Genomic DNA, 21,354 nt, shown 5'->3' with positions numbered 1-21,354 from the left:
CCTACTGGACGGCAAGCAGCTTAATGAAAGAATAGTGTGACAGAATTAGAAAGAGAAAGAAGTGATGAGTCATTAGATTAAGAGAACCATATATTTTTAAAATCAAATTTGGGTACAATTATGATTTGATTGAAATGAGAATGATGGAAAAACGTGGTGACTTATAACTATAAGGAAAACAGGGGGTCTTTGATGGAAAATTAACAAAAGGTGTACATTGAAGAATTAGAACACCCACTTATTATCTTAAGATGTTGAAACATATAAATTTAAAATAACTCAAATGAACTCGGTACACACGAACATAGAAAGCGTTTGGTATGATTAATGAAAACGGAATGGAAAGGATTTGGATAAGGATGAGAAATGGAAATAAAATAATTGTTACCTTTAATAGTTGTTTGGTATCCTAACGGAATGGAAACAATTATGAGGTTTATGATTGAAGAAGGAAACATAATATGTTTCCAGTAGTTTGATAAGGGTAATAATGGGGGATTGTGAATCCTTCCGGAAACGGTTTTTGTTACTTAACACTCCTACCAAACAATTAGAAATGGAAACACTAATTTGAATAGGTTTCCTACATCAATTTTTTCTATACCAAACACCCTCTTAGTGTGCACCGGGTTGGCAATTAATATTGATTTCATATAGTTTATTTTAAAACAAGATATTAGTAGAATTGAAAATTTTCATGTCAATTTTTTTTTCTTATTTTAAAAGTTTCTTTTCTCCTTGTACATATTCCTTATACATATATATTTAAAAGACAATCCGTCTTGTGTGGACCCGGTTCACATTAAAAATAGTGTGGACCAGGTCTGGACACGTGCTCCACTACAAACTAGTCACTCCCGCTTTCCAAAATCCGCGCGATTTTCTCTCTCTTCAATAAGATTCTCTCGCCCTAAAATTTTAACAAAAACAGTTGTTCAGAACAAACATACACTATATCATTTTAATATACACTATATCATGTCAAAATACACTATCATGTCAAACACTATAACGATCGATTATGATAATTTTGTGTAATATACAAATAAACTACACTATAACATTTCAAAATACACTATATTATGTCAAAACACACTATATCATGCAACACTATCATGTCAAAAAATACAGCAAAATACTATCATGTCTAAATACACATATCATGTCAATATACACTATAACATGCAACACTATCATGCCAAAAAAACACAGCAAAACACTATGATTTTGAAAATACACTATATCATTTTAAAATACACTATAACATGCGACATTGAACGCGGTAAAAACGGAAAGTTGTAATCATTAAAAACTCACGTGAGATGGATGAGGTGTACACTTAGTGTGCACCGCGTTCATATTAGTTTTTTTATTTAAAAGATATTTAAAGTTGATTTGAATCACGATAAAATGAAAAGCTAATACTACTACGTAAAAGTTTCAAATATAAAAAGGAAAAACTGATATCACTAATCCTAACTCCTAACATGTTAATGAGCCCCACTGACTCTTGAGCTATTCGAGTTCAGCTTGAAATTTGCATGAATCAATCATAGCTTTATTTGACCCGAGAAACTTGTAAACAACCTTAAAACTCAGTTCTTCTCGTTAATACCCCTAAACTATGAGTGTTCTTACATAGTTCCAACTATTGATCAATCTAGAACAACCTTAACTTTGAGGTAACTTTCTTAAATAATCCTTAACTTCAACTAACCTGCTAAACCAACTAAAAATAACAATTACACTTTTGGTATAACTTATAACATACTAAAAAAACTTATATTTTCCACACTCCTTCAAACCCTCCCTTATTACCCTTCAAAATTCTTCCAAGTCTTTGTCACAAAATATACTTCATACGCTTTTTAATACTTGCAAAAAATTTCATTGTAGAAAGTTTTTGTTACTTGCAACGTTAACATTTAGGCAATATATTTTCTCTGAGCACACGAGGTTACTTTTTATCTCCCTCTATCTCTTTTTCACTCCTTGATCCTTTTGTATATTCCAATATTATTATGAGCTGTAACTATTAAACAAACAAAGTAATATATAGTTTTAGTTAGGAATTGGGAAAGGTTCGTCCACCCTTTAAATTTAGGGAAATTGTACGTGGTCACCTCCTATTTTGAAATTGCTATGTAATGGAAAGCAAATATTGACATTCTCTCAAGTGATCTTCTGTTATAAGTTTTAGAAAAAAGTATCATTGATGAGCATATTTCATTCAATATTTTGTTAATATATATTTGAAAAAGATACTTTTTTCTTTGAACTAATTAAAATTTTGCATATTGGTACTTATTTTGATCAGATTCTTGTGATTGATGCCCTATATGAAAGTGGAGCAGTGGAGTTCGTTTTCATTAATTATAAACGTCGTTTTCAAGATCAAAAACACCTTTTTGTTAAACTTGGGATCCTTATTGTGAAAAAATGACATATAAATACTTATTTCGACCAGCTTTTCGTGATGGGTTCCCTATAAGGCCGGTCAACAAAGTTCGTTGTTGCAAAAAGAAAAAGTCGTTTTCGAGGTCAATATGTCCAGCTCGGGATGTATACCGTGAAAATTGACATATATACATATTTCATACGAACTCTCGTATTTGATTCTCCACAAGATGGTCGATAGAATTCGTTTAAAATATAACTTTTCTTTTTCTTAAATTAAATAACAAAAATTAGATGGAAATTCGTTAATGTCATTTTTTTTGTAAAATATTACCACATTATTACTTTGGAATTTTTTTCATGAATAATGTCAAAGGGAGTATTAATTCCTCTTATGCACTGAACTTAAAATTAATTCCATGGATTTCGTCCACAAAGGATAGGACGTGAGAATTTCTTGTCGGCAAAGCAACCCGCTACTCAAAGTAGCGATTAACTTTAAGTTAAGTCGCTAGTGATGGTAGCAATTTACGAGGTAAAACCACTACTTGGTATAGCGATTTATATCGTAAATTGCCATCGAGGCAAACAAAGAAAAAGGGCGCCACGTAGGACCGTGTGTCCCCCACACGTGGCGAGAGCGGTCGCACAATCCTATGTGGTGCACTTTTCCCCTTTTCTTTTGCGTTGGTTCTGTTCTATAATGAATCGCTACTCTGAGTAGCGGTTCATATGCATACCTTATACCTTGTCTTAGGGACACAATATAACTACTATTTGAAGTAGCGGTCAAATTTGGTGAAATATTATTGGTATTAATCAATACTAGGAGTAGCGGTTTTATTTAAAAAATCAAAATTTATGGTCCGCTGTCCTACATATACAATATCCATAGAATAAATTCAAGTAATCACATAGGAGGAATTAATACTCTCTTTGACATTATTGACGGAAAAAATTCTACTGACTCCGTCCCAAAATATAGTTCCCATTTCCCTTTTTTCACGGTAATTTATGCAAGTAAAATCTAAGAGAGATAATAAAGATTTTTTTGTTGATTTAAATAAATATTGTATTGAAAAAGATGATTTTAGGAGAAAGAATGAAGAATAATTGGTGAAAGAGCATGAATAGTAACATTTGGTTGAATAAACAAAGGAAATAACAATATTCAAGAAGCAAATAAATGATTGGACACAATTTTTCTAAATAAATTACGGAAATGAAACTTAATATAGAAATGAGAAATATATTTTGGGACACTCAAAATGAAAATGAGAAGTATATTTTGAGATTGAGGGAGTATTATATAAAGTAGAATTTCCTCGAAATTTAGGACAGTTCGATACCATTAAAGTATTAAACAATTGACGTCCTTAAAACTTAAAAGCAAACAACTGAACAAGAAATGTCTAGGGACGGCCACTGTAGTTGAAGTAACTGCCTTGAGACTTGAGAGTTGAGAGTTGAGAGTTGAGAGTTGAGAGAGTATGCACATTCCTAAATAGAGTAATTCTCTTTCCTCCTCCCTCCATCATATTCTCATCTTCTTTCAGTTTCAAACAATAGAAGCTACTTAATCCATCCAGTTTTTAGTTTTTGTTTGTAGCTGGCTCAAGAAATGCCCTCATCAAAAGGGCCAAAAATCTTCCACAATCGGTCATCATCTTCCTCATTCCCCTATCCTCGAAAACCAACTGCCCAGATCTTCTGCCTTGTTCTTGGAATCACTGCTTTAATCTTGGGTTTATTCGCAATTTCAAGGTCACTTCTTCATTATAATTGCAAATCATTCCAACCCACAACTGTTTCTGTGGTGTGGGAAAACAATGCTAATGCTAATGCTAATGCTAATGCTAATGGTGCTCAAATTTCACAAAGTAAGGATGTGAAAAACAGGCATAAAGTTATGGGTTTTGTTGGCATTTTTACTGGCTTTGGATCTGTTGGTCGTCGTCGTTCTTTGCGCCAGACTTGGTTGCCGTCTGATCGTGATGGACTTCAACGGTATAAATTTATTTATCACCCCTTTTTCTTCTTTTCTTTTTACTATTCTTATCAATTAAAACCCTTAATTGAATTGTTTCATGTTTATTTAGTGCTTAGTACAAGATGGTAGCTATTTCCTTTTTGGGTTACTTTATTAAGTGCTTAACTTTTGATTTATTGGGTTTGTTGGGTTGTTGGGTATGCATATGATTGGTCGTTTTCTGATGGCATAGGCATTGCTGTTTCGGAGTCGAATCGTTTGATGAAGTTTTGTTCGTCATGGAAATTATTGTATTAGCTTATGAGTTGCATTAGATTTATGATCTAATTAGGATATTATTGCGCCTCGATAAGGATCCCTCATAAGGGTGAAGGGTCCATTTGCCTGTTGTTTTTATGTTGCCATTGTTGATAGATCCACATACAAGGAAGTGGGAGCACTTGCCCCCTACTTTAGTGATTATAAATTTTGATATCTTATCGTATATTACATTGATGGGAAGTGACTCAATGGTTAGTCGGTAGAACATACAATTTTGGGCTTGAACGTTGCAGAAACCAACTACCACAATTTTCTTTTTGATGTTGAATATATGAAAAATAGAACTTCTGTCAAATTTTTGCAAGAATTGGTTTATTTCGATTATTTTATGGATATATGTGTTTTATATCCGAGACTTGTTTGTGTCTATATATTTGAGTTGTCTTATTCATGGGTCCATACAATGGCATGCTCATTTGTGTCTGCTTGATGCAACCAGGTCAAGGGCCTTCCGAGCTAAGCAAGTTGACATACACTAGCTCACTAGAGCTTTAGAATATCAGATGTCTCCGAAGAGACTAGAGCTTTAGAATATATTTGGGTCATTCTATATAAGATTGATTGATCTGGCTAGTCCATTCACAATATTTTGGCAGGGATTTTCTAAGTCATCACTGGAGCTGAAATCCTTACTCTCATTTCACATTTTATTTGACCAAAGTTTGTGGAGGTCTTTAGTAATTCCATTGGGAGGAGTTAGTTGTCCTTTTTCTGCAGGAGCAGAAAAAGTTGTTTTGCTTACGTCCTCATTATGGTTTAGCTTCGTCGGGTGCTTCTTAGATGAGGCCTGTGTCTCTGGAGGTCTCATTTAATTTTAAGTTTCAAGACTAAATTGGAAAAAAGAGTAACCTTCATCCTCGGTTTATAGTCTAATTGGTGCTCTGCATACTTTTGGTTTACAACAATCTGTGAAGTGGAAACTCCATATGTGGCTATGCCTTGCTTCAGGTAAGGGGTATCTATATATCTTGTAAATTGAAGGACATGATTAGTGCTGGTGTTCTACTTGGTTTCTTTTAGTACATTTTATTAAACTTAGAAGTCCCGTGCTTGAAGAAAGGAGTAGCTGTTGTTAGCTCTGTAAGAGTTGAGGACTTGCACTTTGTGAGATTTGTCCTTTTCTGATGTTCAATTGCAAGAGACTATGTTCTGGTGGCCATTGAGAAGGTTGGATGGCTGTGCACTTATTCCCCTGCTTTAGATATTGATGCTTTTTTCACGTGATTCTTGACATGTATGTCCTTAATTTGTTGAGTAGTTACATTTGTTTCTGGCTCGTGAGGTTATTGTTTGCATTAAAAGCTTCGCGAGGTTGTCACTGAGTCACTGGAAGTCATAGAGTAATAAAGGCTAGTCATGTTGCTGTGATGTCCTTTTTCTTTTTCTAAAATATTTTATACTATCAGGCAATCATCGAGTCTCTGTGTCTGTTATGTGCCAATATGCATCACATGGTAATGTTAGATTTTCACTATCGAAGTACTTCATTGCTAAACTTCTAAGTTACTTAACTGATAGATGCAATATACACTTTCTTGGATAGTTAATCTGTATTGCAGTGAAAATGATGTTGTTGGCATGGTCATTGATTCATTTTTGTTGCTTTGGATTTTAACTTGTGTCACACTAGACTTACCAAGTCTCATATGATTGAACGAATAAAGTTTTTGTTTGGATGCTTTTTTTTTCCCGAGCTCTTTCTAGGATCTGGGTTAAATGTTTGGGATTTTGCATGGGGTTCCCCTGAGGTTTGGGGAAATTCATGTGGTTGTGATGAACCCCATTCACCACTACCTGAACTTACACACAATCTCAACACAGAAAATCAAACAACCAGCAAATAACCAGCAAGTAACCCAGAAAAAGATTAAGAGCAGAGAAAAATAAGAACAGAGAGATGAGAAGAAGGTGGTAATGAAGATTGATAAAAGAGTCACTACAATTGTATGAGCTTTCGAGAGGCTCACTCTCTCCCAAGTTCCACTACTCACTCAATCATTAGCTGCCAGATACCTAGCCTCCACTCACCTTTTATTCTAATCATACCCTGTGTACAAGCACTCAGCAAAATAACTAACACTTTGTCACTATTGCGAGGTCATTGCCCTTTCTTTCTTTCAAAATTACTGCCCTACCCCTTGTTGCCACGCTTTTGGTAGGTGATTAAATCCGGTTTCTTCAGTTGATGCATCACAATACCCGCCCCCCAAAGATTCACCTTGTCCTCAAGGTGGAAGCAGTGGCGGACCCAGAAATTTAAATTTGGGGTACAGACGTACAACAAACACAAAAGTAGGGAAAAAAATTGTACGATACATCTATGACGGGTCTAAGACTAAAATCGCATGGGTACGAAATCGTTTGAAAAATTGACGATGATTAATTGATAATATTTTTCAATAATTAGTTCAAATTTCAAGCAACGTGATTACATGATCAATCATATGATTACAATTAATTGGCAATTGTCTTACACATATAATTATAGAGTTATGGAATATAAAAGTAATGAGGATCTCATGTGAATGTACTTTTCCCTACATATAGAATAAATGCGTGATTAGTGTCAAAGTACAAAATACAACAATTATAAGAAGCAAAGTATTAATTATTTACTTATTTAGAAACTGAAAATTGGAAGCAGATGCAAAAATAAAAATACAAAGTTAAAGTATTAAGGTGCAACATTCAAAATATTAAAAACAAAAGTGAAAAATGTAGTACTAATGGCTCCAAAGTGCAAACCTGCATGTAGTATGTGGCTCCAAAAAAGAGTGCGGGTAATAGAATTTAGAACAAAAAAATTTATAATGCTACAGGGTTCGACCTCGCGATGTTGCGGAAAGGGAATTACTGTATCAATTAGTGGTATGACCACTGGGCCAAGTCAATTTATCAGATTATATTTGATGCGAAGTATTTATATTTAGGTTTGGGGGTACAGCTGTACCCCTATGTCTCCCATTGGGTCCGCCACTGGGTGGAAGGACGGAAAACGAAGGTGGAGAGGGTGCATGTCTTCCCATGTAGCTTCAAATGATGGTAACCCTTTCCATTTGATGAGAACCTCAGTGTGAGTATAGTGTGAGTATCAGGGAAAAAAAAAGCGGTCGCGGTCGTGTTCGCGGGAACGGTCACGTTTTCGCGGGAATGGCTTGTAACGGGCAAATGAACGTTTCGCGGCTGACGCGGCGTGAATTTTTTAAAAAAATTCACATAAATATGTTTCAACTTTATTTGCATTTTTTAGTTTATGAAGCATTATTACAACATAATATAATCAAATCTAATAGAATATCATGTTTCATCAACTATATAATTAAATCATAGAAAGAATTTGGCCAATGTTTGAAAAAAACGGATGTAACGGGGATAAAAGCGTTCTAACGCGGCGAGTTCGCGTTACGGAACGGACAACGTGGCGAGAAGTATGTGAATTTTATTATGGCGTTCCGTAACGGGATTTCGCTGAACGGCAAATCCTAAATCCGTTACAGAACGGCCGTTCTGTAACGAAACGGGAGAGTTTTAGTTCCGTGGTGAGTATGAGTCCCCTGACGAATCTGCCTAACATCCAACAATTCCTCGGGATCGACAACAAGCTCCAAGGACCATAGAACCGGGGAGCAAGTTTCTCGAACGGCCGTTTGGCCAAGGACTTTTGTCTCTAAGGTTGGAGTTTCAGAAATACAACATCACCCACCTTAAACTCCCTATCTGTTCTGCCCCTATTTGCGTAGTACTTCAGACGTTGTTGGGCTCTCATGAGATTAACTTGGAGATCATCCATGACAGCATCTCTGTCCTGCAACATGGCGTCCAGGCTCGCAACCGAAGTCTGACCCTTAGGAGCTCTCACCACATGAGGTGGGTCACGACCATATAAGACCTTAAATGGTGGCATCTTGGTGGACGTATGAGGAGACGTATTGTAAGAAAATTCTGCCCATGGCGGCCATTTTACCCAAGCCTTGGGATGCCCCCTACAAAACAACGTAGGTATGTCTCTAATCAGCGGTTGACAATCTCCGTTTGGCCATCCGTTTGGGGGTGATACGCTGAGCTCCTCTTTAAGGTAGTGCCATGAAGGCGAAATAACTCTTTCCAAAACATGCTCAGAAAAATCCGATCTCTATCTGAGACAATAGAGGAAGGGAAACCATGAAGTTGCCCGATTTCTTTAAGAAATAACTCAGCCACCATGAGAGCCGTGAATGGATGCCGAAGAGTGAGAAAAAGAGAGACGATCGACAACCACCAAAATAGTATCCACCCCTTTCGAAACCGGCAGGCCCTCAACAAAATCCATGGAAAGATCCTCCCACACCAAGGAAGGAAGGGGTAGAGGTTGGAGTAAGCCCCCTGGTGTTGTTGTGAACCTTCTGTTGTTGGCAAATGAAGCATCGTTGGACATACCTGGCGACCTCTTGACGCATTCCACACCAATACCACTCAGCTGCCAGTCGGAGGTATGTTTTCAGGTCTCCAGCATCATGATACTCATATAGCAATTTTGGAATAAAAGTCGAGTTGCTGGGAATAACATACCGTCCCTTGAAAAGGAGTTTACCATCAACTGAGGTGAAATGAGGTGGAGTTCTGCCCTCTTGCAGCTCTTCCTTAATATGAGTGAGGAAGGGATAATCTGTAATTTCTCTTTCCAACTCAGCCCATACGACTCCTTGCACAGCAACAATGGCCCCACACTCCACGTCACCCACTGTTTTGCGAGAGAGAGCATCCGCCACGGGTTGGACGTTCCCGGTTTGTAATGGATTTCGAAGTCATACCCCATTAGCTTGCTCACCCACTTCTGAAATTCAGCCCCTATCTCCCTTTGGTGAGTGATGTAACACAAGCTTTGCTGGTTTGTGTGAATTAAAAAATGTGACGACCCAGTAGGTAATACTTCCACTTTTGAACTGCAAAACAGATGGCCATCAATTCTTTCTCGTAGACTGACTTCAATTGGGCTCTAGTTCCCAAAAATTTACTGCAATAGGCTATCGGCCTGCTCTCCTGCATCATAACCGCCCCCATTCCATATCCCGACGCATCGGTTTCGACCACAAAAGTCAGCTGGAAGTTAGGCATAGCTAACACTGGTGCTGGAACCATGGCAGATTTCAATTGATTGAAGGCTTCCATGGCCGTAGGTGACCACTTAAAATTGTCCTTCTTGAGTTGTTCTGTTAAGGGCCGAGCTATGTGAGCATAATTGGCAACAAACTTACGGTAGTATCCGGTAAGGCCTAAAAATCCACGCAACTCACGCAGATTTTTTGGGATTTCCCACTCCAAAACAGCCTGTATTTTCTCGTTATCCATGGCCACACCACCTTCTGAAATAACGTGCCATAAGTACGCAACCTCCCGCTTCCCAAACTCACACTTCTTCTTGTTTACAAATATTTCATGTTGGGCTAACATGCCCAAAACCAACTCCAAATGTCCAGCATGCTCTTCGTCATTACGACTATAAATGAGAATATCATCAAAAAATACCATAACAAAACGTTGTAAATAAGGGCGGAATACCTCATTCATCAATGATTGGAACGTTGCCGGTGCATTTGTGAGCCCAAAAGGCATGACAAGGAACTCATAATGGCCCTCAAAAGTGCGAAAAGCCATTTTGTGGGTGTCTTCCGGCTTAACCAGAATTTGATGATAGCCCGCTCTCAAGTCTAGTTTGGAAAAAACTGTCGCCCCATGTAACTCATCCAACAATTCATCGATGACCAAAATGAGGTATTTATCCGGCACTGTTTCCTTATTCAAAGCCCGATAATCCACGCAAAATCTCCACGAGCCATCCTTCTTCTTATCCAATATAACCGGGTTTGAAAACGGACTTGTGGAAGGTTGTATAATTCCGGCAGCCAACATTTCTTTTATCAGGCGCTCAATTTCATCTTTCTGAAATTGAGGGTAACAATATGGGCGAAATCCTACAGGACTACTACCCTCCTTGAACACAATCGCATGCTCGTGGCCCCTCCTAGGTGGCAGGCTGGCAGCCCCACTAGAGCTTCAAAAACTCCCTCGAAACGGCCCATCAGCCCTTGTAAAAATGGTGGTATGGTTTGTTCTACCTTGTTGTCCCTGACGTTGGACTCTCCTGCCTCCACTTGGTTGAATTCCAACCACAGTCCTCCTCCCTCCTTACGAAGTGTTCTCAGCATGGCCTTAAGGGATACCTTAGAACGAGCTAAGGATGGGTCTCCCTTCAACTTGTACTGCACTCCTCCTAATTGGAAACTCATCTCGTTAGTTCTCCAATTACTCACCACCGTTCCCAAAGTCTTTCACCATTGAACTCCTAATATCACATTCAAATTTCCCAGATCCAAGGGATGGAAATCATCTTCAACCACGAGCCCTCCCTCCAATTGTAGAACCACTCCCTTTCATACCCTTGTTCCGCGAATCGCCTGCCATCTCCTAACGACACCCCAAATTCAGCAGCTCTTCTGGTTCCATTAACCCGGTTCCTCTTCTCCAATTTCAGGGCCAACTCCATTGCTTGATCCAAGTTGTATGGATTTAAAACCCGAATTTCGGACTGAAGATCGGGGTTAAGCCCATGAATAAACTTACCCATCAGTATTTCTTCTGGAATTCCATCCAAGGGTGCCGCCATTTCAATAAACTTCCTCGTATACTCCCATACACTCGCCCTCTGAGTGGTGGCTAACCTGTTCATGTAATGATCCGGCGTTCAGTGGCCGGAATTGAGTCATCACAAAACTCTTCATTCCCTCCCAAGTCCGAAATGGCCGTCGTTTATTCTCCCATTGATACCATTGCAAAGCGTCACCCTCCATAGCCACAACCGCCGCCTCCATCTTCTCGGCATCAGTCAACCCATGAAAAGCGAAAAACCTCTCGCCCCTTAGAACCCAGCCATCCGGATCTGTGCCGTCAAAAGTCGGCATGTCTAGCTTCTTATGCCGCCAATTTCCACCGGGTCCCACTCTGTTCGAGGACCCTCCTCTTCCTCCGCCGAATCTGCCACCATCAAATACCCCATTTTCTCTTCCGCGATCCGCCGCCTTCTCACCACCCATACCTTCCTCCATATCCCCTAACTCCAGATCTAGGGTACGATTACTAACCTCTTTCGAGTTGCTTTTTCTGACCGCTTCCGGTTGGAGATTAGAGAGGGCCAATTTCATCTCCGTTTGGAATTTGTTTTGGTCTGCACGTGCCACCGTCAACATCCCTTCCAGATTCTCGTGCGTTCTCTCGATCCTCCCTTTTAACCGGAAATTTGCCACATCTAGATCTTCCTTGCTTCGCTTCATCGCTTCGTCCATTCTCTGTGATATTTGGTCAGCAATGGTGAGCTTAGCCGCCTCCATAGCTATTCCCACTGAGTCAGAAATCTGCTCAGCAATGGAATTTTGGAGGGTTGTCATCCGAGCCTCTAAAAGATCTAGCCTCTGATTAGTCGTCGGTGGTGTCATTCCTCCTCCAGTATCGGCTGCTCTGATACCAACTGTGATGAACCCCACTCACCACTACCTGAACTTACACACAATCTCAACACAGAAAATCAAACAACCAGCAAATAACCAGCAAGTAACCCAGAAAAAGATTAAGAGCAGAGAAAAATAAGAACAGAGAGATGAGAGGAAGGTGGTAATGAAGATTGATAAAAGAGTCACTACAATTGTATGAGCTTTCGAGAGGCTCACTCTCTCCCAAGTTCCACTACTCACTCAATCATTAGCTGCCAGATACCTAGCCTCCACTCCCCTTTTATTCTAATCATACCCTGTGTACAAGCACTCAGCAAAATAACTAACTCTTTGTCACTATTGCCAGGTCATTGCCCTTTCTTTCTTTCAAAATTACTGCCCTACCCTTTGTTGCCACACCTCTTGTAGGTGATTAAATCCGGTTTCTTCAGTTGATGCATCACAGTGGTGCCCAAACAAGTTTCAATATTCACATGGTTCCCCTAAAACACAAAAATCTGTATTCTTCCCGTTAGTTTTAATTACATAATTAGGTGTTAATTTTAATGGAAAGCTAACACCGTTAATATTTGCCTTACTTATGAATTAACTTTGTGTTTTAGGGGCTCCATGTGAATATTGAAACTTTTTTGGGCAACACATGAATTTTCCCAAACCTCAGGGGCACCTCACGAAAAATCCCTAATTTTTTATTTTATTGAATTACTATAGAGGTGCAGCTGCTGGATTGTTCTTATGAGTGTGAATCAACTTATAAAGCTCTGGATTGTTCTGTTGTATTGTATCCTATTAATGTGAATCAAATTATAAAGCTGCAAGTGAACTTTCAAGGACAAAATCTGTATTCTTCAAGCAAAATGTGCCGCTTGTGTACAGATTATAATTGTTACATGCTTCATCACTATCTAGTTTTAGCTATGGTGTACTAGGCTTGCTTCTATGTTACGAGTTTGCTGAAAGTTTGGTGTTGTACATTATGGCTACTGGATTGCAGTGTGTGCTGCTGCTGCCAATATGTTACGCCTATTAAATTTTAAGCGTGATTGCAGACTGGAAGAAGCCACTGGACTAGCTTTCAGGTTTATCATAGGCAGGACAAGTGCTGAGTGGAAGATGTCAGTGCTTAGGAAAGAGGTTGCCAAGCATGATGACTTTATTCTGTTAGATATAGTGGAAGAGTACAGAAAGCTCCCCTACAAAACGTTAGTGTATATTTGCCAACAAACATTTTACTGCACGCATGTCAATTAAGATTTCAACTCACAATAGCTATGTCTTATAGGTTTGCATTCTTCAAAGCTGCATATGCTCTGTTTGATTCTGAGTTCTATGTTAAAGCAGATGATGACATTTATCTGAGACCAGGTAAAATTTTCCGTTATTGTTATCTCTGAACCGTGTTGTCTATACTCTTATTCACATCAAGCTTCTTTACTTTGTTTTATATTATGAAAGTGTAAGTATTGTCTTTGACAGATCGTCTTTCGCTTCTCCTGGCAAAACAGCGCCCTGATCCTCAAACTTACATAGGATGCATGAAAAAGGGACCAGTCTTCACCAATCCGAAGCTTAAATGGTCAGTACTTGAGATTTAATGTGCTTTTACAATTGACTATATCTATATTCTCAATTGTTGTTCATCATTTTTCACTTTCTTTTTAAACAAATTATCTAAGTGCACCAAGACCTAACATGTTACAAGCATCATCAGAGCAAGCACTTTTTTTTTTTTTTTTTTTTTGGCAACAAGAACATACATTAATAAAAACATTAAATTACAAGTGAGCCCGTTTCCCTACCTTCTAAGGATAGGCTGTGGGCTTCGTTTATTTTGGGACTCGATGAACATAGACTTACAAGACTAAACGACATTAGACTAGAACATGAAACAATACTGACCTCTGATTCACTACTAACATGTGATTGCAAACTAGGACTTGACACATTACTGATATCTGACTTATTGCTAGCAACACAAGAACTTGAAGCATGCTTTTTCCTCGAGCTTTGGGAGGGATCTGCACCGAAACCAACTTTCCTCTTTATTCCAGCACGTAACCTGCCAATAGAATCAAACTTAGGAAGGAAATAGGAGTTTTTATTGTGATAATTCTTTAGGGTTCTCTTGGAGTTCCCTATTCGTGGTTGGGTTTTGCTACGCTTCTTCCGACCTTTAGTTTCCTTAGAATCTAATGCAATACATCCATTAATTGGAAGTCTAGATGGAACAAATGGGCTCGACTGGGCCATGTGGATCCCACTAGTTGCTATCTCCTTTTCCATATTGCTGTTGGACTTGGACTCCATACTTTTCATCAATAGATCTTCACTTTCATGGTGGTTAAGATGGGATTAATGACTTCATCCCCTCTGCTAGGGAGACAATGCTCATTCGCAAGACCAAAAAAATGTTGTTGCAACTGACTGTCTTGCATTGTGGTTTTCCCTTTAACGCCTCCCTTTGATAATTGAGGAACTCGGACTACCATATATGACCCTGATTTTGGATTATACAATTGCACTGATTTCCCGTCCCTCAGCATTTGAGTAATGTTTTTAAACAATTGTAATGAGGAGCCTGGCCTTTTTCGGTTAACAAACCGATGTTTAGGCTCTGCCTGATTTGGATTTTTGATTTTGGAGTCACTCACACTCTCAGTTACACACTCCATTTCAACATCTTTCTCTTCACAGGTGACTTGGTCCTTATCCACGCATGCCTGCAATAAGTTTAGGGTCTCATTATTATCTCCTTCCTTCATCTTAGTAGAGCATTCTCCTTCGTCCTGATGTTGTTCCTTCATGTTTTTCCTTGGCGGCAATGGTTCCACCCCTAAACCAACGGGATGATCCTTGTGCTTAATAATTGAACTTTGAACTTCAATTAATTTCTTAGCAATTTCTTTGTTTGATGGGTCAATCTTAGAGGCTTGTAACAAATCCCAATAAGCTAAATCACACCTTCCTATTCCCACCGATGCTCGAGCTCTTCTAAACAAAGCTTTTACATTGCACGGGTCAAAGCTTAAAACAACAGAGCAAAGAAGACCAACTTGATCAAATTCATCTATCTTCAGGAAACAAGCAGCTAAATTCAAAGCATCATCAATATGCCCATGACTGAATAGGGAATTTCCTTCTTCCTTCCATGACTTAACTAGATCCAATGAAGTCTTGGGATTATCTAATGAAGAAACATAATGCAAGAACTTATTATCATCTAGTCCTAAATTACAATCCTTATTAAGGAGTTCATGGAGCTCTCCCTTCAACCTTTCACAAACTTCTAATGAAAACATACTTAATTTTTTTTTTTTAATCAGATATGAAACCACAAAGATGTAACTTCTTCACTCTAATAACTAGGATGACATTCACTTCCAACAACTTTTTAAGAAATTAAAAAAACCAAATTTGGGAAGAACACACCTGAGATCAACAATATGATACAAGGAAAACGCATTCACGAGAGAGATGCATACACTGATTCTTTAAACCGATCTGCCGCCGATGTGCGATCAACACTCACCCTCCGACTGATGAAAAAAATCGCACCACCGAACACTATACGCACCAATTAATGCTGGGGTCGCCGAAATTGAAGGCTCGCCGGCGACCAGAGGGCAGATCGGTCGCCGGCGAACCAAGCGCTGCAACTTTGGGGGGGGGGGTTGGGGGTAGAAGCTTTGGGAAGCAGGGGTTTTCTATGAGGAGAGAGAATCGTATAGAGCAAGCACTTAACAATATGTTAATTTTTCAAAAAAATTTTTAACAGTCAAGACTCTTTTTTAGATATTTGTGTAATATTGTCCATATTAATTGCTCTGCAATTATAATGCTGAAACCCCTAGTAGCTCCACCAGTACACACTGACCAAATGTTATTAAACTAAACATAGGCAGGGAGGAGGTCACTGCTTTGAACACTTTTTCTTAAATAATGCTTGTTAATGTTTGTTCAAGTGATCCATAAACAGGCGCAAATTCCTCGTAGATGATATTATGATTTATGACATGCAGGTATGAGCCCATGTCCTATCTGCTCGGCTCAGAGTACTTTCTCCATGCCTATGGTCCAATATATGCTCTGTCAGCCAAAGTTGTCAGTAGCCTGGTTGTCCTCAGAAATGACAGGCAAGTTGGCATCCATAGTTACTTCTAAATGTTGCTTTTCCTGTTTGCGAATATCTGTGTGATGTGTCACTTGACTCTTAATGTCCAAAGTACCAATGTTCAATTCTTGGAGATGCAGATCTATCTTCTTGCAGAATCTTATTGGATGTCAGATATTATAAAATTGCCAGATAATAGACAAGTTCAAACCTAAAATCCACACTTGAAACTGATAATTACCCCTAGTCTGGAATGTGGTGAACACAGTTAACATTCATCTTCTAATCACCGAACTAATGTTGAATATTAATTTATGCTGTATTTTCTTAAGAAATGCAGCACAGTTGATCGTTATTTTTGCAAAATATCAAAAGAGGCCACCATTGTTATTGTTACTTTGTTAGTCATAGAATTCAACTTAGTATGTTGACTTGTTACTTATAGCCACAGGATGCCTGCACATTCTCAAACTTTCTTGTGTCTTGGTGAGCTCATATTGAGGCTTTATCTTCATTGTACACCATATCTGCTGTACCATGGCTAGTGCTTCCAGGGAAGAAAAACTGGGCTGTTATGTAACATAACTGGAATATTTCTGATGGGTTTGTGAGAGGGTGAAAACAGTAATTTGTGTTCTTTTACGGCATTCTAAAATTCACAACAAACTCGTTATTGTCGTTAAATATCAAGTGATGGGCATTTGTCATCGTTACAATATGAAACGGCTGTTTATACCGTCAGACAAAGGTGAGATTAATACATCTTTGTGAATTTTTAGATTTCATAATTCCAGGTGTAAACCCCAAGTTTGCTGATCCCCACTCTTGAACTTGCTTCGAAGACAAGAAAAGAAATGTTTAAACAAATGCTAAGCTGAAACCTTATCTTAAAGAGCTAGAAATTAGGTTTCATTTTTGCTTTAATAAAAGTAAGCGTTTCATTATTCTAAATATTGTTCGGGCCTGTTCACATACTTCACTTAGACCACATATCTTAATTAATATATAAAAGTAAAAGTTATTATGTATAATGTAATTGGATTTGCCTCAATGTATAATTTCAAAGTATTAACTCTATATAGTTTTTACTAACAAAACAATGAATATTATTAATGGTCAAACTTGTGTGCTGGCAAGCATGCAAGTCAAACGTTGCAGTCTTTAGAAAATAGAGGAATTATTACCTTGTAATAAATCTTAGTGTTTCATCGAAGTTCTTAATGGCCATGATTAGAAAAGATTGTCAGTGTTGGGATACTTCTTTGTAGCCTCCCTTTGAGTAGGGATAATCTAGGTTTACAGAAAACAGATTTTGGTTTAATGAGAAAAGCTTGTGCTTGTGAGTTCAGATTGGAATACTGGATCCTTTGTGAATCTTTCCTTAGTGGATAAATCTATAATCCTATGAGGATTTTGCACTTTAGTCTTCTATACTTTGTGTGTTACTATGTTCTCTTCATCTATTCGTATTGGTTTTTTCCCTCAAAGCATTATTGCTTTTGTGGAAATTGACTTATTATAATAAAATGCTGAGCTATCTGTTAAAAAAAACTATGTTCTCTTCATCTTATTTCTGGCACTTATTACTTATTCTTAGAATCAAATTGGAAACTAGAAAAGTTCACGCTAGAGACTAAACCAAAGCACACCTTCTTCCTTATTTCCTGTAACTTATTAGCAAAGATATTTATGCCACTGTAGTAAAAACTATGAAAATTAGTTTTTTGAATAAATAAAGTTTAAGCCGAATCTAACAAGATCCCACATGAACTATTTATTTATTTATTAATTAGCGTCAAGATATAGCCAAAGTTCAGTCAGACGAGGAGATTCGATCACAATAGACAATATAGTCAAAGTTCATTAGACGAGGACACTCGATCACAATAGACAGTTTTTGACCAGACTAGAATCTTGGTATATTCCGACCAAATTACCTTATTTGAGGTTGAAAGAACATGCTAGATTTGTGTTATGTTTGAATAAAATTCATTTCTTTTCTTGTTTGTCATATAAAACCCACGTAAAACCTCAACAACGTTCCTTGTTCTATATACAAATTTGAAGTTCTGCGCAATTTTTGACTGTGGACCACCGTTACCCCTTGCTAAGAGAGTGAGGGATGATATACAAAATGAATTGCTACGTAAATCAGTTATATAATTGCTATGTGATGGATATTGGTCTTGCTTAAATTTGCAGTTTTCGAATGTTTAGCAATGAGGATGTCACGATCGGCGCATGGATGCTCGCAATGAATGTCAATCATGAGAACACTCTTGAATTGTGCTCAAGAGAGTGTACGTCAACATCCATTGCTGTTTGGGACATACCTAGATGTTCAGGTTTGTGGTCTAGCTTGTCATATTGCAATGTAGAAGTAACCATGTTCTTGGGTAGGTATTTCAGCTATTAATCCTTGCATAGATTATGGAAGTTCGCTATGCAAGGTTTCACCATCTCTTTCTTTTGTCCCACAAAAAAGTGACTTAATTGTACTTTAAGGCTTAGTTTTATAGGGTGTAAAATGTTTACCAAGAATACGAGTTTTCCTATTATTTTCTGTTGTTTGGTTTGGTAAAGGTTGTAAAACAAGTTTTCCATCAAAGGGAAAGAGCCCTTGTATAGGTGAAAATCATTTTCCTTTCAAAAAGAAGGGAAAACACATGCCCTCCTCCACCTTAGCAACCTTTTAGTCTCCTCTTATCCATCCTCTCCCCCGTCCATTTTTCTTTTTACCATAGCTTTTTACTTGACCAAACAAAGGAAAATTAGCTTTGCGATTGAATTTTCCATTGTAAAATGTTTTACATGACAAATCATTTATATTGAAAGTGTTTTATTCCAACCAAACGGAGGCTAAGATCCACCACTCAGAACACTATTGGCCTCTGGTTTTGCACCAAATCCTGCTTTGTTTGTATTTCTATGAATTCTTAGTCCAATTCTGAATTCAATTGACTATTTATGCACACTTTAAGTCGATCTTTCTCTTGATGCAGGGCTTTGTAATCCTGAAACAAGATTGCTGGAGCTACATAAACTGGAAGAATGCTCAGGGACCGGTACAGTCAGTGAATAGCATTGCTGTTCGCATCTCAAATCTGTTCATAATTTCATATGGAGGTGCTTTGCAATCACCTGTTATTTGTAATCATAACATACATATCCATTGGCGATTCCATCTTTTCTAATATTTGTTTTTTGTTTTCTTTACGGCTAGTCCTCCAAAAATTTTCCTCTTGGTAAATTTTAGTTAGATTGGTTAAGCACAGGCATGCACTAGCATACAAACTGGAGAGATGTAGATTTTTGTGAATTAGCAGATTGGTTAATACTACATTGATGAGATTAGAAGAATGATGCTGAAAAAGGAGTTGAGGTTACTGGAATTGATGAAAAAATACACAGGAAGAGTGCTGAAAACAAAAGGAACCGCAGATTTCTTTTGTAGTGACTCCGGGTTAGAGATGGCCACTGGTGCGGGCTGAGTCGTGGGCCCTAGTGGGCCGGGTTGAAATTTCACGGCTGAGGACTGAACCGTGAAATTCACGGTTTGGGTGGGCTGGTCCACGGGCTGAAAAATCTTAGCCCACACCGGTCTGTTATCGGTTTTCACGGTCCTGGCGGTTTGTGGGCCTAGCGGGCCGGTATAAGATTTTTTTTTTCAAAGTTATATAATCATTTATTATTGTTACATAAAACCTTTAATATTAATTAAAATATATACAATTATTAATATTAATAACAATTTCATTATTTTTGAATTTGATTGAATTATAATATATGCAATTTGATTAAAATATATACAATTTGACTAAAATATATACAATTTGATTAAAATATATACAATTTGATGAAAATATATATAATTTGGTTGAATAATTGCTTGGGCTTGGCTAGTCCGGTTCATGGATTGGGTTGGACCACTTCCGTGGACCGGACTGAGCGGTTTTAGTAGCGGGCTGTCGTGGCCACTGGTGCGGGCTGAGTCGTGGGCCGGGTTGAAATTTCACGGCTCAGGACCGAACCGTGAAATTCACGGTTTGGGTGGGCTGGTCCACGGGCTGAAAAATCTTAGCCCACACCAGTCTGTTACCGGTTTTCACGGTTCTGGCAGTTTGTGGGCCTAGCGGGTTGGTATGAGATTTTTTTTTCAAAGTTATATAATCATTTATTATTGCTACATAAAATCTTTAATATTAATTAAAATATATACAATTATCAATATTAATAATAATTTCATTATTTTTGAATTTGATTGAATTTAATATATGCAATTTGATTAAAATATATACAATTTGGTTAAAATATATACAATTTGATTAAAATATATATAATTTGGTTGAATAATTGCTTGGGCTTGGCTGGTCCGGCTCATGGACTAGGTTGGACCACTTTCGTGGACCGGACTGAGCGATTTTAGTAGCGAGCTTTGGTGGGTTGGCTAAAAAAATCTAGCTTACCATCCATCCACCAATTTCACGATTCGAACTGGGTTGGATCGGGCATTTTGCGGGTGTAGCCCACATGGCCAAAGAGGCGGGCTGGGCTGGATTGGCTCGCACTGTTGGCCATCTCTACTCTGGGTCGTATTAATACATCTTGATCCCTTATTTTCTTTGTGCTAAAGTGGTGAAAACAGATTATTAAAAACAAGAAGAGAGCCTCCTCCCCTTTTTTTTAATCTCTAAAACTTTAGCCTCCGCTACCTTTTCTTCATCAGTTAGGGGTGTCATGGATGATTTCATTCATGGTAAGCCCATTTCTCCTTTTATTTCCAGTTTTTAATTCATTTTCTTATTTTGTTGAATAAATTAGTAACTCTTTATGAGATTTCTTCAAACCCTGCTATGGGGTTTTTAGTCTCTGTAGTGGAAATCTTCTTCTCCGTTGTGAGTGATTTTTTTTTGTTTTTAGGTATGAGAAATTTGTTTTTATTGGTTGAATTATGAGACTCAACATGAAGATTTTGGAATCTCGAATGTACAAGGGGGTTGCGCTTTATTGTTCGATTTGGTTCATTATAGTTTCTTCGAAGAGGAATTTGA

At 38.0% G+C, this 21,354-nt stretch overlaps 1 protein-coding gene and 1 long non-coding RNA gene across 2 annotated transcripts; one reads left to right on the top strand and one right to left on the bottom strand.

Moving 5' to 3' along the window:
• Window positions 1–3,842: 3,842 nt before the first annotated feature.
• Window positions 3,843–19,666, top strand: LOC104891423 (probable beta-1,3-galactosyltransferase 14). The gene is made up of 7 exons (XM_010677116.4): window positions 3,843–4,404; window positions 13,242–13,394; window positions 13,475–13,557; window positions 13,669–13,768; window positions 16,212–16,325; window positions 18,506–18,648; window positions 19,306–19,666. The coding sequence occupies exons 1-7, from the start codon at window positions 4,019–4,021 to the stop codon at window positions 19,383–19,385; spliced, it is 1,059 nt and encodes a 352-aa protein (XP_010675418.2). The 5' UTR covers window positions 3,843–4,018; the 3' UTR covers window positions 19,386–19,666.
• LOC130591233 (uncharacterized) lies at window positions 13,947–15,909 on the bottom strand. The gene is made up of 2 exons (XR_008968967.1): window positions 15,622–15,909; window positions 13,947–14,251 (listed from the first exon to the last, which is right to left on the bottom strand). It is a non-coding gene; the product is annotated as an uncharacterized LOC130591233 (long non-coding RNA).
• Window positions 19,667–21,354: the final 1,688 nt, after the last annotated feature.

This window comes from Beta vulgaris, chromosome 4 (genome assembly GCF_026745355.1).
Source record: "Beta vulgaris subsp. vulgaris cultivar EL10 chromosome 4, EL10.2, whole genome shotgun sequence".
In the NCBI taxonomy this organism is placed as follows: Eukaryota; Viridiplantae; Streptophyta; class Magnoliopsida; order Caryophyllales; family Amaranthaceae; genus Beta; species Beta vulgaris.
Note: the sequence above shows the minus strand (reverse complement) of the source record. Positions and strands in the feature narration are given on the sequence as shown.